At 36.7% G+C, this 20,198-nt stretch overlaps 1 protein-coding gene across 1 annotated transcript in view; it reads right to left on the bottom strand.

Annotated features, from left to right (window-relative positions):
* Nucleotides 1–19,249, bottom strand: part of EMC2 (ER membrane protein complex subunit 2) — a 51,255-nt gene extending 32,006 nt beyond the window's left edge. The window contains exons 1-4 of the mRNA XM_007188776.2: nucleotides 19,169–19,249; nucleotides 9,027–9,140; nucleotides 8,451–8,515; nucleotides 6,360–6,445 (exon numbers count right to left, since the gene is read on the bottom strand). Of these exons, the coding sequence (XP_007188838.1) occupies nucleotides 6,360–6,445; nucleotides 8,451–8,515; nucleotides 9,027–9,140; nucleotides 19,169–19,208 (305 nt within the window). The 5' untranslated portion in view covers nucleotides 19,209–19,249. The remainder of the gene's footprint in view (nucleotides 1–6,359; nucleotides 6,446–8,450; nucleotides 8,516–9,026; nucleotides 9,141–19,168) is intronic.
* Between the last annotated feature and the right edge of the window lie 949 nt (nucleotides 19,250–20,198).

Genomic DNA, 20,198 nt, shown 5'->3' on the forward strand with positions numbered 1-20,198 from the left:
ATCTTATTTGGGATACAAGGAAATAGTTGAGTGATTCTGAAATTCCCTCCTAACCATATCCACAACCCCCAACTCCCTTCCAATCAATTTCTCCACTTCCGGATATAGATCTTTAGAGAAAGCAAAAAACGATGTTTAAACACTTTTACAGCAGTATTTATAAAACTAGGGACAGCAGATATACTCTTGTGATCTATTCTTAAGTTCCCTATGATAATTTTTTAATTTTAAGTTTTTCTCTTATAAGGTTATTCAACACATGAATATTCTATATCATCATGGTGACACATCTTTTAATCAAACACCGGCCCACAATTTTAGTGACCAAGCCTGTATCTGTGGTTGTGGTCATGCCAGTAGGTAAGAATATTTAACTACTGTAGCAGACTACTGAGAAAAATAAAAGCAGACTTAATTTGTAAGTATGTCCATACCATGCAAAGGCCAAATAACATCACTGCACACTAAGTTAATCAGAGTTAGCAATAGCTCAAAAAAAGAAAATTAGTTTGGACATCAAATACATGATTATATAATAGGTGTGCTAGCCTCATAAGAACCTGCAACTGTATGGAGAAAGAGAAAATAATATCATTAAATAATTATAAAATAAAGTATATAAACAAGGGCAAAATTAATGCCATAGAGCACGGGTTCTCACAAGACATAGTACATGAGAATCGCTTGGGGATCTTTTCCCAATCATATAACTTCTAGGAAATATACTGGAAATGACAGAGGAAACTATTCATTCACTTCATTAATAGAATAATAATTTGAATTTTAGTACTTTCTAGTTTTTTTGGTATTTTATTAGAAACCATACATTGTTTTCACAGTTATATGAAAATATACATGTAAGGCACTAATACTGGTTTTATATTTGAACATATTTAAGTTATATTATAATAAAAAGTAATTTATGTAAAAACTGGGTGTGATGATTAATTTCATGTGTCAACCACAGGGTGCCGAGATCAAATATTATTTCTGGGTATGTCTCAGGGTGTTTCACATGAGATTAGCATTTGAATCCATGGACTCAGTAAAACAGATTACCTTCCCCAATATGGGTGGACACCATCCAATCCCTCAAGGGCCTGAATAGAACAAAGGCAGAAGGAAGAATTTACCTCTTTTTACTGCCTCACACTGCTGGAGCTGGGACATCTCATCTCACTTTCTCTTGCCTTCAGACCTCAAACTGAGATTTACACCATTGGCTCCCCTGGTCCTCAGGCCTTCAGACCTGGTCTCAGACTGAATTACAGCACCAGCTTTCCTGGGTCTCCAGGTCACAGAGAGCAGATCCTGGGACTTCTTAGCCTCCATAATTGCCTCATAATAAATCTCTATTATATATATATGTATATGTATACACACACACACACACACACACACACACACATATACACACATAAATATGCATACATCCCATTGGTTCTGTTTCTCTAGAGAGTCCTGACTAATACATTGAAGGTCCATAAAAATTTACCTTTAGTCAGCAACGTTCTCAAATCTACCTGTCTATTCTCCTGCATTACACCCCTAACAGATTGATCTCAGTAGTGAGGACTAGGCAACTACATATTTTTTAAATGCCACAGATAATTCTAATTCACACAATCATGTATGAGAATCAATGGTTAAAGGTCCTATGTAACAAAAACATATAACAGCCACTCTTTCAGAAAAAAACAGTAAAACCTTACTAGGTAAAATGATGATATGAGTTTCAGTTAAAGAATAAAAGCTTAAAGAAATTAAAGTTCACTAGGTTTCTTAGAAACCTGAGTTAATACTTAAAAATAAATTATTGCTACCGTATCAATTTTTTGTATGGCTGGAAAGAGGGTAGAGGAATGATAACTATTAAAATGTGTCAAAAAGATAATTTGAAAAATTATTCATCTTGGACTCTGGGATGTGCTTTGCTATTCACTTATTTTAAGAACGGGCTAGGAACTCATACTACTTGAAGTAAAACAAAAAGTGGTATTAGAGTGGAATACTGATTCAGGAGCAATCCTTTGCAGATTTCTTCCATTCTGTCCTCTGATTCAAAATTATTTTCTGCTAACCTATAATAATACTATTTTATTTATTTTTATTTATCCATGCCCTTTGCTAACTAACAGAGAAGATCCAAAGATATTAACATATACATATACATAAATACATAAGCCAAAAGCCAAGAAATAAAAGGGTTAAGAAAAACTATATCAATAGATCCTATGTGAAAAAAGCTACTACAATTGAGGTACAAGTTAGCCCTGTCTCACCTAAAACACCAGGTTAAAAAGGTAAGAAACAACAAGCTGACTCTAAAATGAATATAAAAATTTAAGAGACTCAGACAAAATAATCTTGAAAAAAAAAAAAAAACAAAGTTGAAGGACTCACACTTCCCAATTTTAGAACTTACTACAAAGCTACAATATCGATATTGGGATCGATACAGTGTGGTATATAATAAACAAATATATCGATGGAACAGAACTGAAAGCCCAGAAATAAAACATCGCATTTACATTCAACTGATTTAATTGCCCAAGAAAATTAAATGGGGAAAGCAGTCTTTTCAACAAATGGTGCTGGAACAACAGGATATCCACAAAAGAAAGAATAAAGTTGGACACCTTCTTCATACTATAAAAAATATTTACTCAAAAAGTGTCAACGACCTAAATGCAAAAACTGGAACTATAAAACTATTAGAAGAAAAGAGGTGTAACCTTTGTGACCCTGAATTAGGCAATGGTTTCTAGAAATAACACCAGAATGACAAGCAACAATAGAAAAAATGAACTGAACTTCATAAAAAAATCAAAATCCTTTGTAATCAAAGACACCATTAAGCAAGTGAAAGACAACCCACATAATGTAAGAAAATTTTTGCAAATCACATATATGATAAAAAACTTGTATCTACACTATACATAAAGAACTCTTACAACTAAATAATAAAAAGACGTAAATAAATAAAGTAACCCAATTTAAAAACAGACAATGTGAACAAACATTTCTCCAAAGAACATATATAAATGGCCAATTATTGCATGAAAAGATACTCAAGATTTCTGGTTCCTGGTCTGGAACATAAAGACCTTGGAAGTCATCACTCCCATCCTCGCAAGAAAAAAAGCTGACCCAACAACTCTTCTTAGATCCATCAGACAATTAAAGTTACAGGGCAAACCACTGCATCCAAAATTGAGACAGGTGAATACAATCACAGCTTACTGGTGCAAAGGACTCCATCAAAAACTGTTACAACTAATAAATTCAGTAAAGTTGCATATACAAAATTAATATACAAAAATCTGTTGTGTTTCAATACACTAATAAGAATCTATCAGAAAGAGAAATTAAGAAAACAATCCCATTTATAACTGCATCAAAAAGAATAAAATACCTAGAAATAAATTTAATCAAAGAGCTGAAAGCCCTATATACTACAAACTGTAAGTTACTAATGAAAGAAACTGAAGACACAAATAAATAAGATGATTATCTCATGCTCAAGGACTGGAAAAATTAAGACTGGTCAAATGTCCATAGTACCCAAAGCAATCTACAGATTCAGTGCAATTCTTAAAATTCCAATGCCATTTCCCACAGAAATAGAATAATCCTAAAATCTGTATGGAATCACAGAAGATCTTGAGTAGCCAAAGCAACCTTGAGCAAGAAAAACAAAGCTGGAGGGATCAGGTGCCCTGATTTCAGACTATATTACAAATCTATAGTAATCAAAACAGTATGGTACTGGCATAAAAACAGACACATAGATCAATGGGACAGAACAGAGAGCCCAGACATAAACCCACACATATATGGCCAATTAATTTATGACAAAGGAGCTAAGAATACACCATGGGGGAGAAACAGTCTCTTCAATAAACAGTGTTGGGAAAACTAGACAGCCTGAATGAAACTGGACCTCTATCTTTACACCATACAGAAAAACAACTCAAATGGATTAAAGACCTAAACATAAGACCTGAGACCATAAAACCCCTAGAAGAAAACGTAGGTGGTAAGCTCCTTGACATCAATCTTGGTGATGATTTTTTGGATTCAACACAAAAAGCAAAGTCAACCAAAGCAAAAATAAACAAGTGGGACTACATCAAACTAAAAAGCTTCTGCACAGCAAAGAAAAACATCAATAGAATGGAAAGGCAACTTACGGAATTAGAGAAAATATTTGCAAATCATACCTGATAAGGGGCTAATAACCAAAATATTATAATAATAAGAACTTACATAATTCAATAGCAAAAAAACAAACAATCCAAGTAAAAAGGGTCAGACCAACTGAATATATATTTTTCTAAAGAAGACACACAAATAGCCAACAAGTCCATGAAAAGGTGCTCAACATCACTAATCATCAGGGAAATGAAAATTAAAACCACAATGTGGTATCACCTCATAATTATTAGAATGGCTATTATCAAAAAGACGAAACATACGAAGTGTTGGAAGGATGTGGAGAAAAGGGAACCCTTGTGCACTGTCGATGGGAATGTAAATTGGCACAGTCACTATGGAAAACAGTATAAAAGTTCCTCAAAAAATTAAACACAGAACTACCATTTGATCTACTCAATTCTACTTCTGGGTATTTATCCAAAGGAAATAAAATCACTAACTTGAAAAGATATTTGAACCCCCATGTTCACTGCAGCATTATTTATAATAGCCAAGACATGGAAACAACCTAAGTGTCCATCGACAGATAAATGGCTAAAACAGTTTGGTGTAAGTACAGTTGACCCTTGAACAACGTGGGGGTCAGGAGCACCAAACCTATGGCACAGTGGAAAATCCATACATAGGGGACTTCCCTAGTGGTCCAGTGGTTAAGAATCCGCCTTCCAATGCAGGGGACGCAGGTTCAATTCCTAGTTGGGGAACTAAGATCCCACATGCTACAGGGCAACTAAGCCCATGCACCGCAACTACTGAGCCCACATGCTCTAGAGCCCGCATGCCATAACTAGAGAGCCCACGCACCACAACTACTGAGCCCACATGCTCTAGAGCCCGCATGCCACAACTAGAGAGCCCACGCACCACAACTACTAAGCCCGTGCACCGCAACTAGAGAAGCCTGCATGCTGCAACTAAAGAAGCCCACATGCTGCAACTAGAGAAGCCCATGTGCCACAATGAAGAGCTTGCATGCCATGACGAAGACCCAGCACAGCCAAAAATTAAAATTAAAATTAAAAAAAGGAAAATCCATATATAACTTAAAATCGGCCCTTCCATATCCAAGGTTCTATATCCACAGATTCAACCAACTACAGACTGTGTAGCACTGTAGTATTTACTACTGAAAAAAACCCACATACTAAGTGGACCCACACAATTCAAACCCATGTTACTCAAGGGTCAACTATATATACAATGTAATTTTACTGACCCATAAAAAAGGAAAGAAATTCTGCCATTTATGACAACCTGGATGGACCTTAAGGGCATTATGCTAAGTGTAATAAGTCAGACAGAGAAAGATAAATACTGTAAGATCTCACTTACATGTGGAATCAAAGAGAACCTGAGCTCACAGACACAAAGAACAGATTAGTGGTTGCCAGACGAGGGGATGGGGAGTGGGAGAAGTGGGTGAAGGTGGTCAAAAGGTACAAACATCCAGTTATAAGATAAGTTAAGTCCTGTGGATATAATACAGCATGGTTTACTATAGTTAACAATACTGTGTTGTACATTTGAAAGTTGCTAACAGAGTAAATCTTAAACGTTCTTATCATAAGAAATTTATAACTATGATGATGGATGTTAACTAAACTTATTGTGGTAATCATTTCACAATGTACACATTTAACAAATCATTGTTATACACCTGAAACTAATACAATGTTATATATCAATTATATCTCAATTAAAAAAATAATAATAGCTTCTATACCTTGAGTGCCTGAGAGGGCACTACACATACATCATTATTAATTCCCAAAACAACCCTGACAAGTTGGTAATATTCTTGTTTTACAGAGGAGTAAGTCTGAAAATCTTAAATAATTTGCCAGGTCAATAGCTAATAAATCCTTAGAAACAGGATAGGAAGCCTGTTCTTACTCCAAAGCATGATCCCAATTCCACTAGGCCAAAGATGGTAAATGGATTACACTCTTATGTCAAATCCTATTTAAGGAGAGTAACTTGGCAGGATTTAGGCTGAGAAGCACTCTGACACTATTCTAAAGCTCAGCAGCAAAAGATCTTGTACAATTAATGATGTTGCCATGGGTATAGAAGGACCTAAACGTAAGACCCCATGTTTGCCATTTTAAAACAGGATCACACTATTTACAAGATTCAGTTACCTCTCCATGGCTTCAAATCTCATGCCAGTTAGTCGCTTGACTCTGTGACTGCCAGGGAACTGTCTTCTCAACTCTTGAAGACAAAACTAAAAAAAAATATTGGTAAAAAAGACTTGAAGAGTAGTAATTACACTACATATACTAAATGGGTTACAAGGAACAGCTTACATAGTCTTCACTGTTTCTTCTTAAATAATTTCATTACTGAGATCTAATGACATAAGTGAAATTAATCAGTAATGAATAATGGGGTGAAAGAAGAACCCTGAACTTACAGTGAGGACAACAATCAGTTCTCAGAAACTGATCAAGCTCTTAACTAAGAAAATGAGCAGATTATGAGGTCCACTAATAACTCTTCGAATACTACTACCATATCACTTAAAAACTGCTTCCATAATGTGTCAGGCACCACTTAAATAACTACAACTGCTTCCTGGCCTTTTCTTCCTAAGTATTGCACAAGCATTGTCTTGATAAAAATTAAGTTTTTTGGTAGTAACCTCAAGTCCCTAGCAAATACTGTTAACACTTTGTTTAATTTTGCCCTGTTGAAGTCATATTCTAATCAATCACCTTGTCAGTACACATGTCCTGATTTGGGGTCATGAAATACAGACACCATATCAATGGAGTACCAATCTCCTTTTGGCAGATATCCATAATTCACCCATCAACTCAACTACACAAATAATCAAATATTTATTGAGCACCTACTATGTTCTCAGCAACCTATAAGGGATTATAAGAGTCTTGGAAGTGCTAGAAATATTAAGCATGATAAAAATGGTCCACTCTAGTGCCCCAAAGCATAAGTGATTAAAAATGCCTTTAACTAATGAAGAAACTATTAACCAATAATAAAATAAATTTTAATATGATCTGGAAATATAGCTTCAAAGTCTGCAGCTATAAATTCTGTAAGAAGAAAAATATTCAAGTTAGTCAAAACTGAAGATGATGTTCATTTATTTCTCTGACATCATGTAAAACTCATAGTACTTGTTCAATCAAGATAACTGTGCTGAACTTCTGAACCATTAAAAAAAAAATACTGTGTTACAAAAGAAGTCATTATCTATTCACTTAATCTCCTACTTTACCAAATGGCATTTTGCTATACAAAAAAAAAATTTCAAAATTTCCCTCAAGATATAAGCTGCCACCTCTGTTGGTATTCAAAAGACTATGTCTCATAGGTTCTAAATGTAATACAACAGTTTCGTGGAATATTTTTTATCACTGGTAGCTCCACTGGAATTATGTGTATAGTCAACATAACATAATTACCTTGAAAAGGACAAAGCTAATTAGACATGCATATGTTCTCCGGGTATTTCTACTTTCTGGTTTTTTTGTATTTCTTTTGGGCTTAAATGAGGAAGCAGCATGAAGGAGCACTTAAAAGCTCAGGATTACAGAACAAAAGAACAGAAACCACTGCTTCCTGATTTATATAATGAATATAGTGATAGTATCAAACACAAATCAAATTAAGAAATAATTATAAAGATTAAATAAACCATGATGTAAAGCATTTAGCATAGCACCTAGCACGAGTGTTTAAAAATATAGCTACCATTCTTTTATTTTAAAATTAAATTAAAATTTAAAATTACTTCCATAATGTGTCAGGCCCCACTTAAATACCTAGTACTAATATTTTAAGTCATGTTCTGTACATGTTAAGATTTTCTACTAATTTAACATATACATTTAAAACATTGTAAAACAGTACTTAACATCATATATTACATAAGTCATTTAACAACCCCAAAAATAAATGTTTTAAACTATACGCTTATTTTTAACTCTATAATATGGCATAATTCACCTATTAAGTGGATAACCTTCACCAACTAATTTAACCTCTTCAGTAAAACTGGGATACTAAACATCTACTTCTCAGGATTGTTAAAAAGATATAAAAACATACTGTGTCCCAAAGTACCTAGTTAGTCCCAGGTACTCAAGAGTAGCACTGAAAACCAGCTACAGAAAGCATTCAATACAGCCATATACTAACTGCTTACACATAATTTATGAAGCAAATTAAATATAAAATAAAATATAACAAGTTTAAATACCTACCAATGACAGGTCATCCCGACCATAGTCGAGGGCCGCAATCATCACCTGTTCATATATGATCCAAACTAGGTACACAGAGGAAAAAACTGAATATAAAAATCTCACAACAGAAATTAGATAATGAATTCTTCCTGTTTCTGATATTTTAAAGAACATTACTCATAACTGAAAATTGATTTATTGTATTACATCTAGAATTAAGGAAAGAAAGCATCCTTATGTTTCCAGCAAAGCAAACTATTTTAATATAAGGTAAAAAAAATCTCTAATTATTTAATACTTTTACTGTTTCAAAAGATCATTATGAAATACATTTTGACCTGACCAGGACTACAGCCTTGTGAGCTTTAAAACAAAAATGCCTATTTGACAGCTTCACTACTACCAACAATTATAAGTCCTTCTCAAAACAAAGTTGTCATTAAGACTTCCTAAGAAGTTTTTTAGAAAGTAACAAATCATAGAGAGATTGATATGAACAGCAGAAAAAACATAATAATAATATTTTTTTTAAAAAACTAAGAACTGTAAATGAAACATGTGCTGAGCATGAATACAATAAATTTAAAAACTTACTATCATCTCCAAGCTTAGAAGCATATTCATTAATTAATTCCTCTCCAACTTCCACAATTTGCTCACTATTTCGTGAGTTTTCTTCTCTCCATTTTCTCATTTTATCTCGCATTTCTGAAAAAAAAATGCTTGCAATTACATATATATATATTTGATTAATGTCAAACAGTTGACAAGATGAAATCAACTTTTTAAGAAAATACACTCACACTAATGTAAAAGTCTATGGTATCTCAAATTTCATAAAACAGAAAATCAATTTAGCAAGAGCAACAGATCCTTTAGAACAGCGCTCCCCAACCTCTTTGGCATCAGGGACCGGTTTCGTGGAAGACAACTTTTCCACGGACGGGGGAGGGGGATGTTTCAGGCAGTAATGCGAGCAATGGTTCAGGCGGTAATGTGAGTGATGGGGAGCAGCAGATGAAGCTTTACTCACTCACCCACCATTCACCTCCTGCTGTGTGGCCTGGTTCCTAACAGGCCGAGGACAGGGGGTTGGGGACCCCTGCTTTAGAAGACTGAAAATGCATTACAACTGATATTACAACTATCTTTAAAAGTAGTGTATGGCATGGGTCTCCTACAAAGATGCTCTATCCCTTTAAGCAACTATGGATCATAGCTTTTTTAGGTTACAATGTTCAGAATTTGGTAAAAGCTAAGGATTCTCTTCTCAGAAAAACAAATAAAATTATACATTGAAATCAAAAATTCAAGGTGCTCCTGAAGTTTACCCATTGACTCAAGAATATAAAATTTTCATAATCAGGGTATCATATTAGGCTATCAGCACTGAAGAAACATTCACCACAAAACTCTCTTAATAACAACATTACTACAACAGTCCATGTAACATATAAAGATACACAATTACACAGGGAAGTGAACAGGAAATAAAATTAGGACAAAGGAAATGTTTTTATTACATATAAAGAAAAAAATGAATAATGTAAAATAAGGTCTAAGGCACTAGCAAACAACAAAAGTTGAGAGAACAACTTGGCATATTAATACAATAGGGAACTCTGGAGTTTCAAAGAACAGCATTTTGACAATAGCAGAAATAATAACTGGGGTGGGCGAATACCTAACCCAGAAAAAAAGATCCCTTTTTTATATGGCTAAGGTAGAATTAACTGTCCAGTTCACCAATTACATACATGCTTGCTTACTCTTACCTATTGAAAATCTTACATATTCATCTGAAGTACTACCTTCTTCCTTCTATTGACATACATGTTGTACAGATTTAAATAGTTGAATTAAGTTGTTGTTGAACACATGAGTTAAATAAACAATATGCTATGCTTCTATAGAATAAATCTAAGAGAAGCATATGGGATTTTCACTACCTTTATATGCATTATCTGAGTCCCTACAGCTCGAAGTCTACAAACGAAAACAAAAATCATCATAAGATGAAAATAGATCCTAAGTGAATTTACAAAAACGGTCTTAGAAAATCATTACAAATTAACATAATTAATTCCTCCTACTGAAACCTAGAAATCACCTTGACTCTCACTCTGCACAGGAAGTAACTTGAACTGAATCTTAAAGGTTGAAGAGGAATTGAGCAGGCAAACAAAAAAGTAGGTTATTCATACCCCACAGGTTAAGGGCTCAGTCTCACAAGACTGCCCCTACTTCAGAAACCAACACAAGTCAGGGATACCCATACTTCTGAGCAACTCGTTACAAAATCAGGGGCTCTTTTCTACAACTCCCTCATCCAGTTTGATACTTGCTAGAGTGGCTGAAAGAACTCAGGAAAGTGCTTCACTTACTATTACTGGTTTTTTATAAAGGATACAACTCAGGAAACAACCAAATGGAAGAGATACACAGAGCAAAGAGTTGGGGGTGGGAGGGGGTTTTCAGGGACATAGGAGTACCCTCTCTGAGTAAGTCACCATCCCAGCATCTTGATGTATCCACCAACCTAGAAGTTCTACAATCCCTGAAGTTTAGGGGCTTTTATGAAGGTTTCAGTCTGTAGGCATGATTGATTAGATCCTTAGACACTGGTTATTAAGTCAATCTCCAGATCCTCTCCCCTCCCAGCAGGTTGAGGGGTAGGGTTGAAAGTTCCAACCCTTCACTCAAGTCTTGGTCTTACCAGTAACCAGCCCCCATCCTGAAGCTATCCAGCCACCAGTTATTCAGTGGCATATAAAAAGACATGTATCACTATAAGTCTTAGAAGATGTTGTATGTGGAACCCAGGACTAAGACCTAATATTATAACAGAAGATGTTCCTATCAACCCTATCACTAAGGAAATTACAAGGGTTTAGGAGCTCTGTGCCAGAAACTGGGGATGAAGACCAAATATACATTATACCTTATTACATCACAATATAACATATATCCACAAGATAACATGCATATAACATATATCCACAAGGTCCACAACTTGGGTTCTCAGAACTCATTCAAACCACATCCCCTATACCATAGTTACACTGAAGTTGACATTCTCTGTCAACCTGAAAGACTATTTTAAAATAGGAAGAAGAGTCTCAGAAATATAAATTTATTTAGTGTTTTACAGATCTGTTCCACAAAACTACACGCCTTGCCTGTACCCTGACACCCAAATTAAGAAATGCTAGCCCAGGTGAATTAATAAAATATGCTGTTTGAATTTAAGAATTATCTTTTCATCTATTAGATTATTTCTTAACTTGCTTTAGAATGCCCTTTAAGAAACTGTAGAATTCCTTCCCATAAACTAGAGACTAAAAGACAAAAACTGGTCCCATCTCCTTTTTTGTCAAATTTCTCATTTACCAACAGTACTCAATTTTCCATCAGTCTCCTCCTACTTATTCATAATCAAAGTATATTACTGGAAAATCTCTGACTTTTAAAACATCCCCTTTCACTCACTGTCATGCCCCCCATGACTTCTATTTAGTCATTCAAAAATATATTAATACATACTTTCTATAACATGCTAGAAACGTAATGAAAAAGAATCATCCAGTGTGCCTAAGAAATTGACAAGTTAACAGAAAAACTGTAAACAACAGCAAAATAATGGGATAAAAGGTAAGATAGTGGTTATGTTCAGAGCACTAAGAAAGCAAGGTGAGGGAAAGATTAATTCCACCTGGCAGGGAGAATGGGTTAAAGAAGACATCTGTGATACGTGAATTAAGCCCTAAGGATCAAAGGGAGTTCGTTAGATGAATTCTACAACAAAGAGCATAAACCATGGTAGAGGAATAAAAGTATCTCATTTGGTAAGGCAAGGGTCTCCAACCTCCAGGCCATGGACCAATAGCGGTCCATGGCCTGTCAGGAACCGGGCCGCATAGCAGGAGCTGAGCGGCGGGCAAGCGAACAAAGCTTCATCTGTATTTACAGCCACTCCGCATCGTTCGCATTACTGCCTGAGCTCCACCTCCTGTCAGCATTACGATGAGTTTTATAATTATTTCACTACATATTACAATGTAATAACAATAGAAATAAAGTGCACAACAAATGTAATGTGCTTGAATCATCCCAAAACCATCCACCCCCACCCCAGTCTGTGGAAAAATTTTCTTCCATGAAACCAGTCCCTGGTGCCAAAAAGGTTGGGGACCACTGTGCTAAGGGACTGGGATAGTGCCCAACCCACCTATTGGGGGAGAGAGAGAAGGTAGGCAAAGCAGTTCCTTCAGCCATTGCAAAATGGAGCTCAGGTTAATTCTCTGTTTATGTAACCCAAAGCAGGGGTGAGGAACATGTTTCTCTGTCAAAGACTACTCCCAGAGACCCTTTAAAAAAAAAAAACCTGAAGGATCACTCATCAGAAGAGGGAAAATTAGGAGAGCAGAGTATAATGGGAAGAACAAATCTGATTCCATATGGGATCTTTTTCTTTTACTTTAACCTTTGTATTCTATTGCTTTTGCTACAAGTTAAGAGTGTTGCCTAATGGCCTGAAATATACAGGACAGCCCGCTCTCAAAACTCCAACCTTTAAAGGTATAACACTTTTCCACTTATATAGAGATAAAAAGTTGCAAACAGAGCATAAAGTTTGTCTTGTTGGAGGTTTTCAGGAACATCATGACCTGACCTACATGAACAGATGCAAGAACAAAGGATTTTGACACCAAGAAGTTTGCAACAACCAACCATGCCCCCTCCCCTCTTTTAGTTATAAAAGAAGCCTGAATTCTAACTGGGGTAAGATGGTTCTTTGGGACACTAGTCCACCATCTTCTCAGTTGGCTGGCTTTCTGAATAAAGTCACTATTCCTTGCCCCAACAACTCATGTCTCGATTTATTAGCCTGTTGTGCGTTGAGCAGAATGATCTTGGACTTGGTAACAAAAGCACTTTTTCTAAAGATTAACTAGGAAAAACAATGAGCCCTTTCACGCAAATATTTCCCTATTTACCCAAGTTCTAAATTTTAAAAGAAAACCAAATTGAGTATAACATGTACTTCAAGATATTTTTCAAGCAAGGTATAAAAGTAATATCTATGCACTGTTATGACTCCCTCAAAGATATATTTAAAGCGTTACATACACTTCAATTTTGCCTCACAATTCTTTTCACTATCCAAAGGTTTTTCCTGTGTTTCAAAACTCCCATAAGCTTTATATTTTTAGCTTCTTTCTTCAGATTATCTCTTCTACTATCTAAAGGCACTAATGTGTAGTGGTCAAAAGTGAAGATGCAAAACTCAAACTGCTGGAGTTCAAATGCCAGTTCTGCCACTTTCTAGCTGTGTGATATTGGAGAGTTAACACTTTTCACTTTAATGTTCTCATCTAAAAAGTGGAGATGAAAAATAATAATACCTGTATCATACAGTTGTTGTGGTAAGCACTGTGAATTAATTTATGTGTTTAGAACAGCGTATGGTACAAAATGTGCTCAAAAAAATTTAAGCTATTAATGTTCTACTCTCTGTTTCCTTCCCTGTTCTCATACCCACTTTTAATTCTCTTTTGTTTCTGAACCAAAAGGCTTTGAAACTTCTCTGCAAGCCAGCAGTACATCCTCTAAAACCAAATGCTATTTATCTTTTCCTAATCCTTCCATCTCTGGCTTTGTTCTTCATATTTCATTTAAAGCAGGAGATTGAAAGCAGGGGTCAATAAACTAAAGTCCCAGGGCCAAATTTTGCAGCCACCTGTTTTATAGATAAAGTTTTATCAGCACACAGGCACCCTCCCCCCCCAAAAAAAAACCCAAAACAAACAAAAAAAACCCACAGGTGCCCTTATTCATTTCGGTACTGTCTGACTGTTTCTGTGCTACAATGGTAGAGCTGACTAGTTGAGACAGACCATATGTCACACAAAGCTGAAAATATTTACTACCTGGCCCTTTACAGAAAATAATGCCAATTCCAGAATTAGAGCATTAAGTTGCATAAAGACATAGAATCTACAGTCAGAGGACTCTGGTTTAAATCCCAATGCTGCTACTTAGCATAGTGATCTTGGACGTGTTATATAACATTTCTAACCTCAGCTATAAAATATAGACGATCACAAGCCTATCTGCAATGAACGTTACATAAAGCAAAACCTAGACCCCTCAAATATTTTTCTTAGCCAGTACAATGCTGGGGGTTGGGGTGGGGGGTAATCTGTTTTTAATCTGATTCTGATTACCTTTAGATAAGGCATACACTCACCAGTTCTTTATAGGCACCACTATCATCTTTCACGCAATTTCACACATTATCCTCATCTTCTTGGCATCTGAGTTTAGAACTCCTAATATCAGATAATTTATGTAAAGCACTTCATAAAATATAAAGTGCTACAAAAATTTTAATTAGAATTTACTGAGAGCTATTTTTTGACTCTCACCACTATGCTGGTCATTGGAAGCACTGAGAAGATTTGTGTGTGTAAAGAATGTAAACAAGTAATTAAAATATGAGGGGTGTTTGTAAATTAACTATACGTCAATAAAAAAATATGATGGGTGACATTAATAAGGTTCATTAAAAACTCTCTTAACTATCCTCCAGTTAGAATCAACTCAAAGAATTTCTTTCTGCAAAAAATACTAATGATGCCCCCCTAGCATTTGAGAAGCCCTTGGCCAACAGGCCTCATCAGTTAGCTCTTGGTTAATTGTTTCCACTATTTGTTACATTTTAAAAAGTCAGTTGTGTTTGCATGCAAACCAGTTCATGGCAGTTAAACTTAATGTAATTATATACTATAATTAAATATTACAAAAGCCAGAGAAAACTTGAGTGCAAAAGATAGACTTTTTCTATAAAACAAAGCTGGATGCTTTAAAAAGAGTCCACAAAGGTAAAAGAGCTTTCAAAAACTGCTGTTATATTAAGGTGACTCAATTAAAAATAAGAGGAAAATAATTAAAATCTACAGGACTTGTGCACTGAAGCTGCTATACAAGGGTCTTTATGTTCTTGTTCCATGTTACAGAAAGCAAAGTTGAAAATGGTTTATTAAAGATGACAGGGAATTTCAATCAGGGGATCCCTATCAAAGAAAAAGCCCTGCCCTATATCAAAAGTCCATTAAAAATTTTAAGTTTAACAAAAGGAGTCACTGATCTTTTTTCTTTTTTTTCTTTTTTAAATAGGAAAGTGGCTCCCAAGTATCTACAAGATAAAGTCCAAACTCCTTAGGCTAGTATTCAAGGCACCAACCTACCTCTCCAGCTCTTACCTTGCAAAAATGACCTTCACTAAATATTTACATATCCATAAATATGAACCTTTAGTGCAGAAGTGAAATCTCAGGGTACATGCCATGAGACCTGGGACCCTGCCTGTCTTTTTCAGCACTGTATCCTCAAGAACTGGAACAGCGGCTGGCACAAAGTACTCAAATATATGTTTAACTAACATGTCATTTAGCATATAGGCTAATAATTAAAGCTAGGTGTGGATGATTACCCACAGAAGACATTCAACCTTTTTAGAGCTCTTCAAAGCTGATGGGACCTTTGAACCAACTTTCCCCCAGAAATATGTACATGTTTAAAAACACACTCAATTCTGCATATAATTTCAGGAAAGTCACAGACCACATAACACCTATGCCTGCATCAGTTAGGAGTCTATTGAACTCAGGATTAATCACCACTAATAACAGATTAAGAAGAGGGCTAAGGAAACAACCACAGGGGACATCAAAAATTAAGGCGCAAATGGATGTAGAGAACACAGCAAAGTTCTGAAAAGTAAAAAGAGAGCCTTAATGCTATTAAGAAACCAACGAAACAATTTTTCATAGAGGGAATGACCTGCAAAGACAAATGCAGTATAGATGTAGAAAACAGATACATTAGATCCAGCATTAGATCTCCCTAGAAATCTTACTGGACTCATAGAGCATGGAAACCAAATTGTGGTTGTTTAAAGGACTGAATAAAAAGAGAAGTAGAGACAGTGAGCATATACAACTAAAATCCCCTCAAACATTTTTAATAAATATTTTTTCAACAAATACTCATTTAATGCCTATTATAGGCCAGGCACTGTGTGAGGCATCCTACCAATCCATATTCTGCCCAAATACCCTATTCTCAACAAACTTGACTATACCCTCCTTCAACTCTTTCCCACCTCCAAACTCCTCTATATAATAAACATCAATAACTTTCAACTGGCTGATAAATAAACCATATACCTACTTTTTTATAGAGCCCAACAGAGACTAAGAGAGTGTTAAACTTAGTATATACATTTTATAAATATGTGATAAATTTTCCTATCACAAGAATCACACTACTCTTTGAACTAACCATTTCCAGTACTTTAATTCATGATGCTATTCAATGGAATTCTTAAAGGACACAGGTCAACTGACACTCCCGCCCCCGCAAAAATCTAAACAAAAAAACTACCCCGAGGGTCCTCCCATCTCCCTCTTGTTACCAAAACTCTCTGAAAGAAAAATCTACAATACTCTTTTCCTAAAAGTCTCCTAAAATAGAATTTTAATTCTACTCATTAATTACATTAATTAAAATGAGCAAACTATATTCTATTTGCTAAGTGAGTTGCCTAAGTCTAAGATACTAAAAAAATCACTCCAACACTAAGAAAATTACTTACAGTATTTTTTTGTGAGGATTTTTAAATTTTTTAATCCTACTAACAATTCATTTAGTCAACAGATTACTGAGTTCCTCCAATATGTCATGCACTAGAACAAGATAGGCCTGGTCCCTCTTCATTCTAGGAGAGACAAAATTTTTAAACTTAACACAATTGGGTAAGTACTTCAATAGTATGAGGACACATAGTTAAAGGACCAGGGGTAAGTTCTGTTGCTTGTTTTTGTTGTCTTTTTTCTTTTAAATTTTGGTGGAGGGACGGAGAATGGGCGGGGGTAGGGTGGTCAAGGAAGGCTCTCTGAAGTATGTGGCCTCTGAGGGGAATTCCGAGAAAGGATAAAAGTATAGTCGGTAGAGCAGAGTGTAAGAGTAGAACCAGGAGGGAAGAACACTCCTATCAGAAGGAATAGCTTGTATCCAGTCTTAAGACTAGAGGAGCATTGCACATTTAGGGAATTCAACAAAAGCCAGCGTGGCCCGCTCATAGAGCAAGGGGAAGAGTAGCTTAAGATAAAGCTGGAGACACAGGCAGGAGCCAGATCATCTTTTTATATGTATTTAATAGCTTAAAAGCACTTTAACATATGTTTTCCCTTTTGTTCCTCAACAATCTTGTGAAATAGTTATTATTGATTAATCTAAATCTAATTATGTCATTCATCTTTAGAATGTCCACAGGGTAAGGTCCAAGTTACTTAAATTACCTTGTCTGCTGGTAGTTACACACCTACTCATTCCCTACCATTCTACACAACACTATCATCTAAAAAACTTATATTGAACATACCTTCCAAATAGCACCTTCCAAAAACCATGAAATATTTGAAACATTTCTTAAAAGCATTAAAAATAACAGCCGCGTATCTACTGAAGGAATATACCCTGACACAAGCCTTTTAAAACCATTTTACAAGTCTGTCTTTCTCCATTTGACTATGAACTCCCTGAAGGTAGGGACTGTGTTACTTAATTTGCCGTCTCCAAGATCTAGCACTAAGAACTTAATACTTTTAATATAATGGATTCCCCAGTACAGGCAGAAACACTGCGGTTCACAGTGTGCTAGAAACCACAAAAACAATAATAAATCACTGAATTCACTTCCAGTATAAAAGAATTTTACCTTTTCCCATTATTGTTTTCAACTTTGTAATACTGGAAAGATGTACTCACCACTGAACAATCAATATAATTTTCAGTCCACGTGTTATCAGGCCATTGTTTAAATATCCGAACAAATAAGCTACTGAAGTCTACTGTGAAATGTTGGGAATATAAATTTCGATTACACAAATTTCATGCCTTAGAGAAACTCAACGCTCTTCTCTTAAGCATGCATGCCTCCCACGAAAGTTTTTAAGAAAGGAAAATCTCTTACAGAATTCGTCCAAAGTTTGGCTGCTTCCAAATTTAAAGACAAACTCCACCTCAGATTAAACCAGAGGTACTTCCCCTTCAGAAAAGGAATTAACTGGTAGGGAATAAGAAGGAAGTTGTGTGTGTAAATGCGTTTTGAGGGGGAGTGGGACAGGGAATAATTAACAAGGGGAGAAATCAGAAACCCAGTTTTGAAGAGAGAATGAAATGTAAACTGGCATGTAAAAGAATCAGATATGTTCACGGGTTTTCCACACACCTTTACTACACAGAACTGTAACCCTTACAGAGCACTTCAAAGGCCTGTACAGGCCGTGTATTTCTCGGCTGCAAAGACGCTTCTGCAGGCAACTATCCCGCCTCCTCCGCGCCGCCCAGCAGCCGCAGGAAACGTATGACAACCCTAGCCCCAGATCCCGGCCGCCTTACAATGGAAGCTACCCTGGGCCGTTGGACTGGCGCGGAGGTAGGATGGTCGGTCAGCCTATTGGCGCAAGAGGTGGGGAACACCGCAGACCCCAGTCGGTGGCCGGGCCAAGGAAGGGGTCAGCCTCAACCTCCACCTCAGCCACCACCTCAGCTCTGCCGGTCCAATGCCGAAGAGAGACCGGAGAACCCAGCTCTCCGAGGGCAGCAGGTACTCCCGAACCGCTTCCCACGGCTTTTGGTCTTTCCGCGCCCGCCCCGGCAGCAGTTACCTTCCCAAGTGACATCGTAAAGCTCTGAGACCTTCGCCATCTTCTCAGAACCTGGAGGCAACCGGGCGAGAGGGCGGGGAGACGTGGTCACATGACCCGAGACCAGGCGGTGGCGAATTACGACACCATTTCTCATTGGCCAAGAGCGCGGAGGGGGCGGGATCCGCCGCACACGTGCACGCGGCTCTGCCGAGGGGCAGTCGGGAAAGGGGGCGGGAAGAGCTGGGCGGCGCGCCGCGCTTAAGGTCTGTGAGGACGCGGGGGCGGAGCCGCTGGAGCCGGAGCCGCTGGAGCCGGTTTGGGGTGAGATGTCTGTTTTACCGTGGATTCTTAACAAATTCTGGGTCTTTAATGTGTGCCACTCCCGGCTTTTCACTTTTTTCTACATAGGTGTATTCATTCTCTTCCCACCCCCTAATCGGTACCTTGTTCTCTTCATGACCTGCTGCAATGCAACGTTCTGCGCGAACCCGTTATCTGTCTCCAACTTTCCTTCTTCCGTGATGGGATTCGCCTTCGATTTCCTTTTTAATATTCGGCTGAACTGATACACTTAAAAAATTTTTTGGTTAAATCTCTTTGAGGAACTAAGCAGAATTCTGCTTTGCAAGTTATGTTCCTGTGGCCGAGGACTTCTTTATGTTCACATGAATGGCTTCGTGCCAATCCAAACCCTTAGTTAACGCTCCCCGTGGATCACTGTCTGCTTGCCACTCTATTTTTTAAACTCCGTGAAAGCAGCCGATATGTAGATGGTTATAAGTAGATGAATTAAATCATAGCCCGTACACTTCGCTCCTCTTTATTCGCACGGGGGAGACTCCAGGCTAATTGCTTTCAGAAAACTTTGGACCTGGTTGGATAGAGCTAGGGAAAAAATGTCTGGAGTGGAAGCAAAAAAATTGAGGGTCATAAGGGTATATTTAGTATTTGAAGCAATGAGAACATAAAAATGTAAAGGGGGAATATGTAAAGTGAATAAAGAAGGCTAAAAATTCTGCATAACACGTATAGTTAAGGGTCAATGAAG

Source organism: Balaenoptera acutorostrata, chromosome 17 (genome assembly GCF_949987535.1).
Source record: "Balaenoptera acutorostrata chromosome 17, mBalAcu1.1, whole genome shotgun sequence".
In the NCBI taxonomy this organism is placed as follows: domain Eukaryota; kingdom Metazoa; phylum Chordata; class Mammalia; order Artiodactyla; family Balaenopteridae; genus Balaenoptera; species Balaenoptera acutorostrata.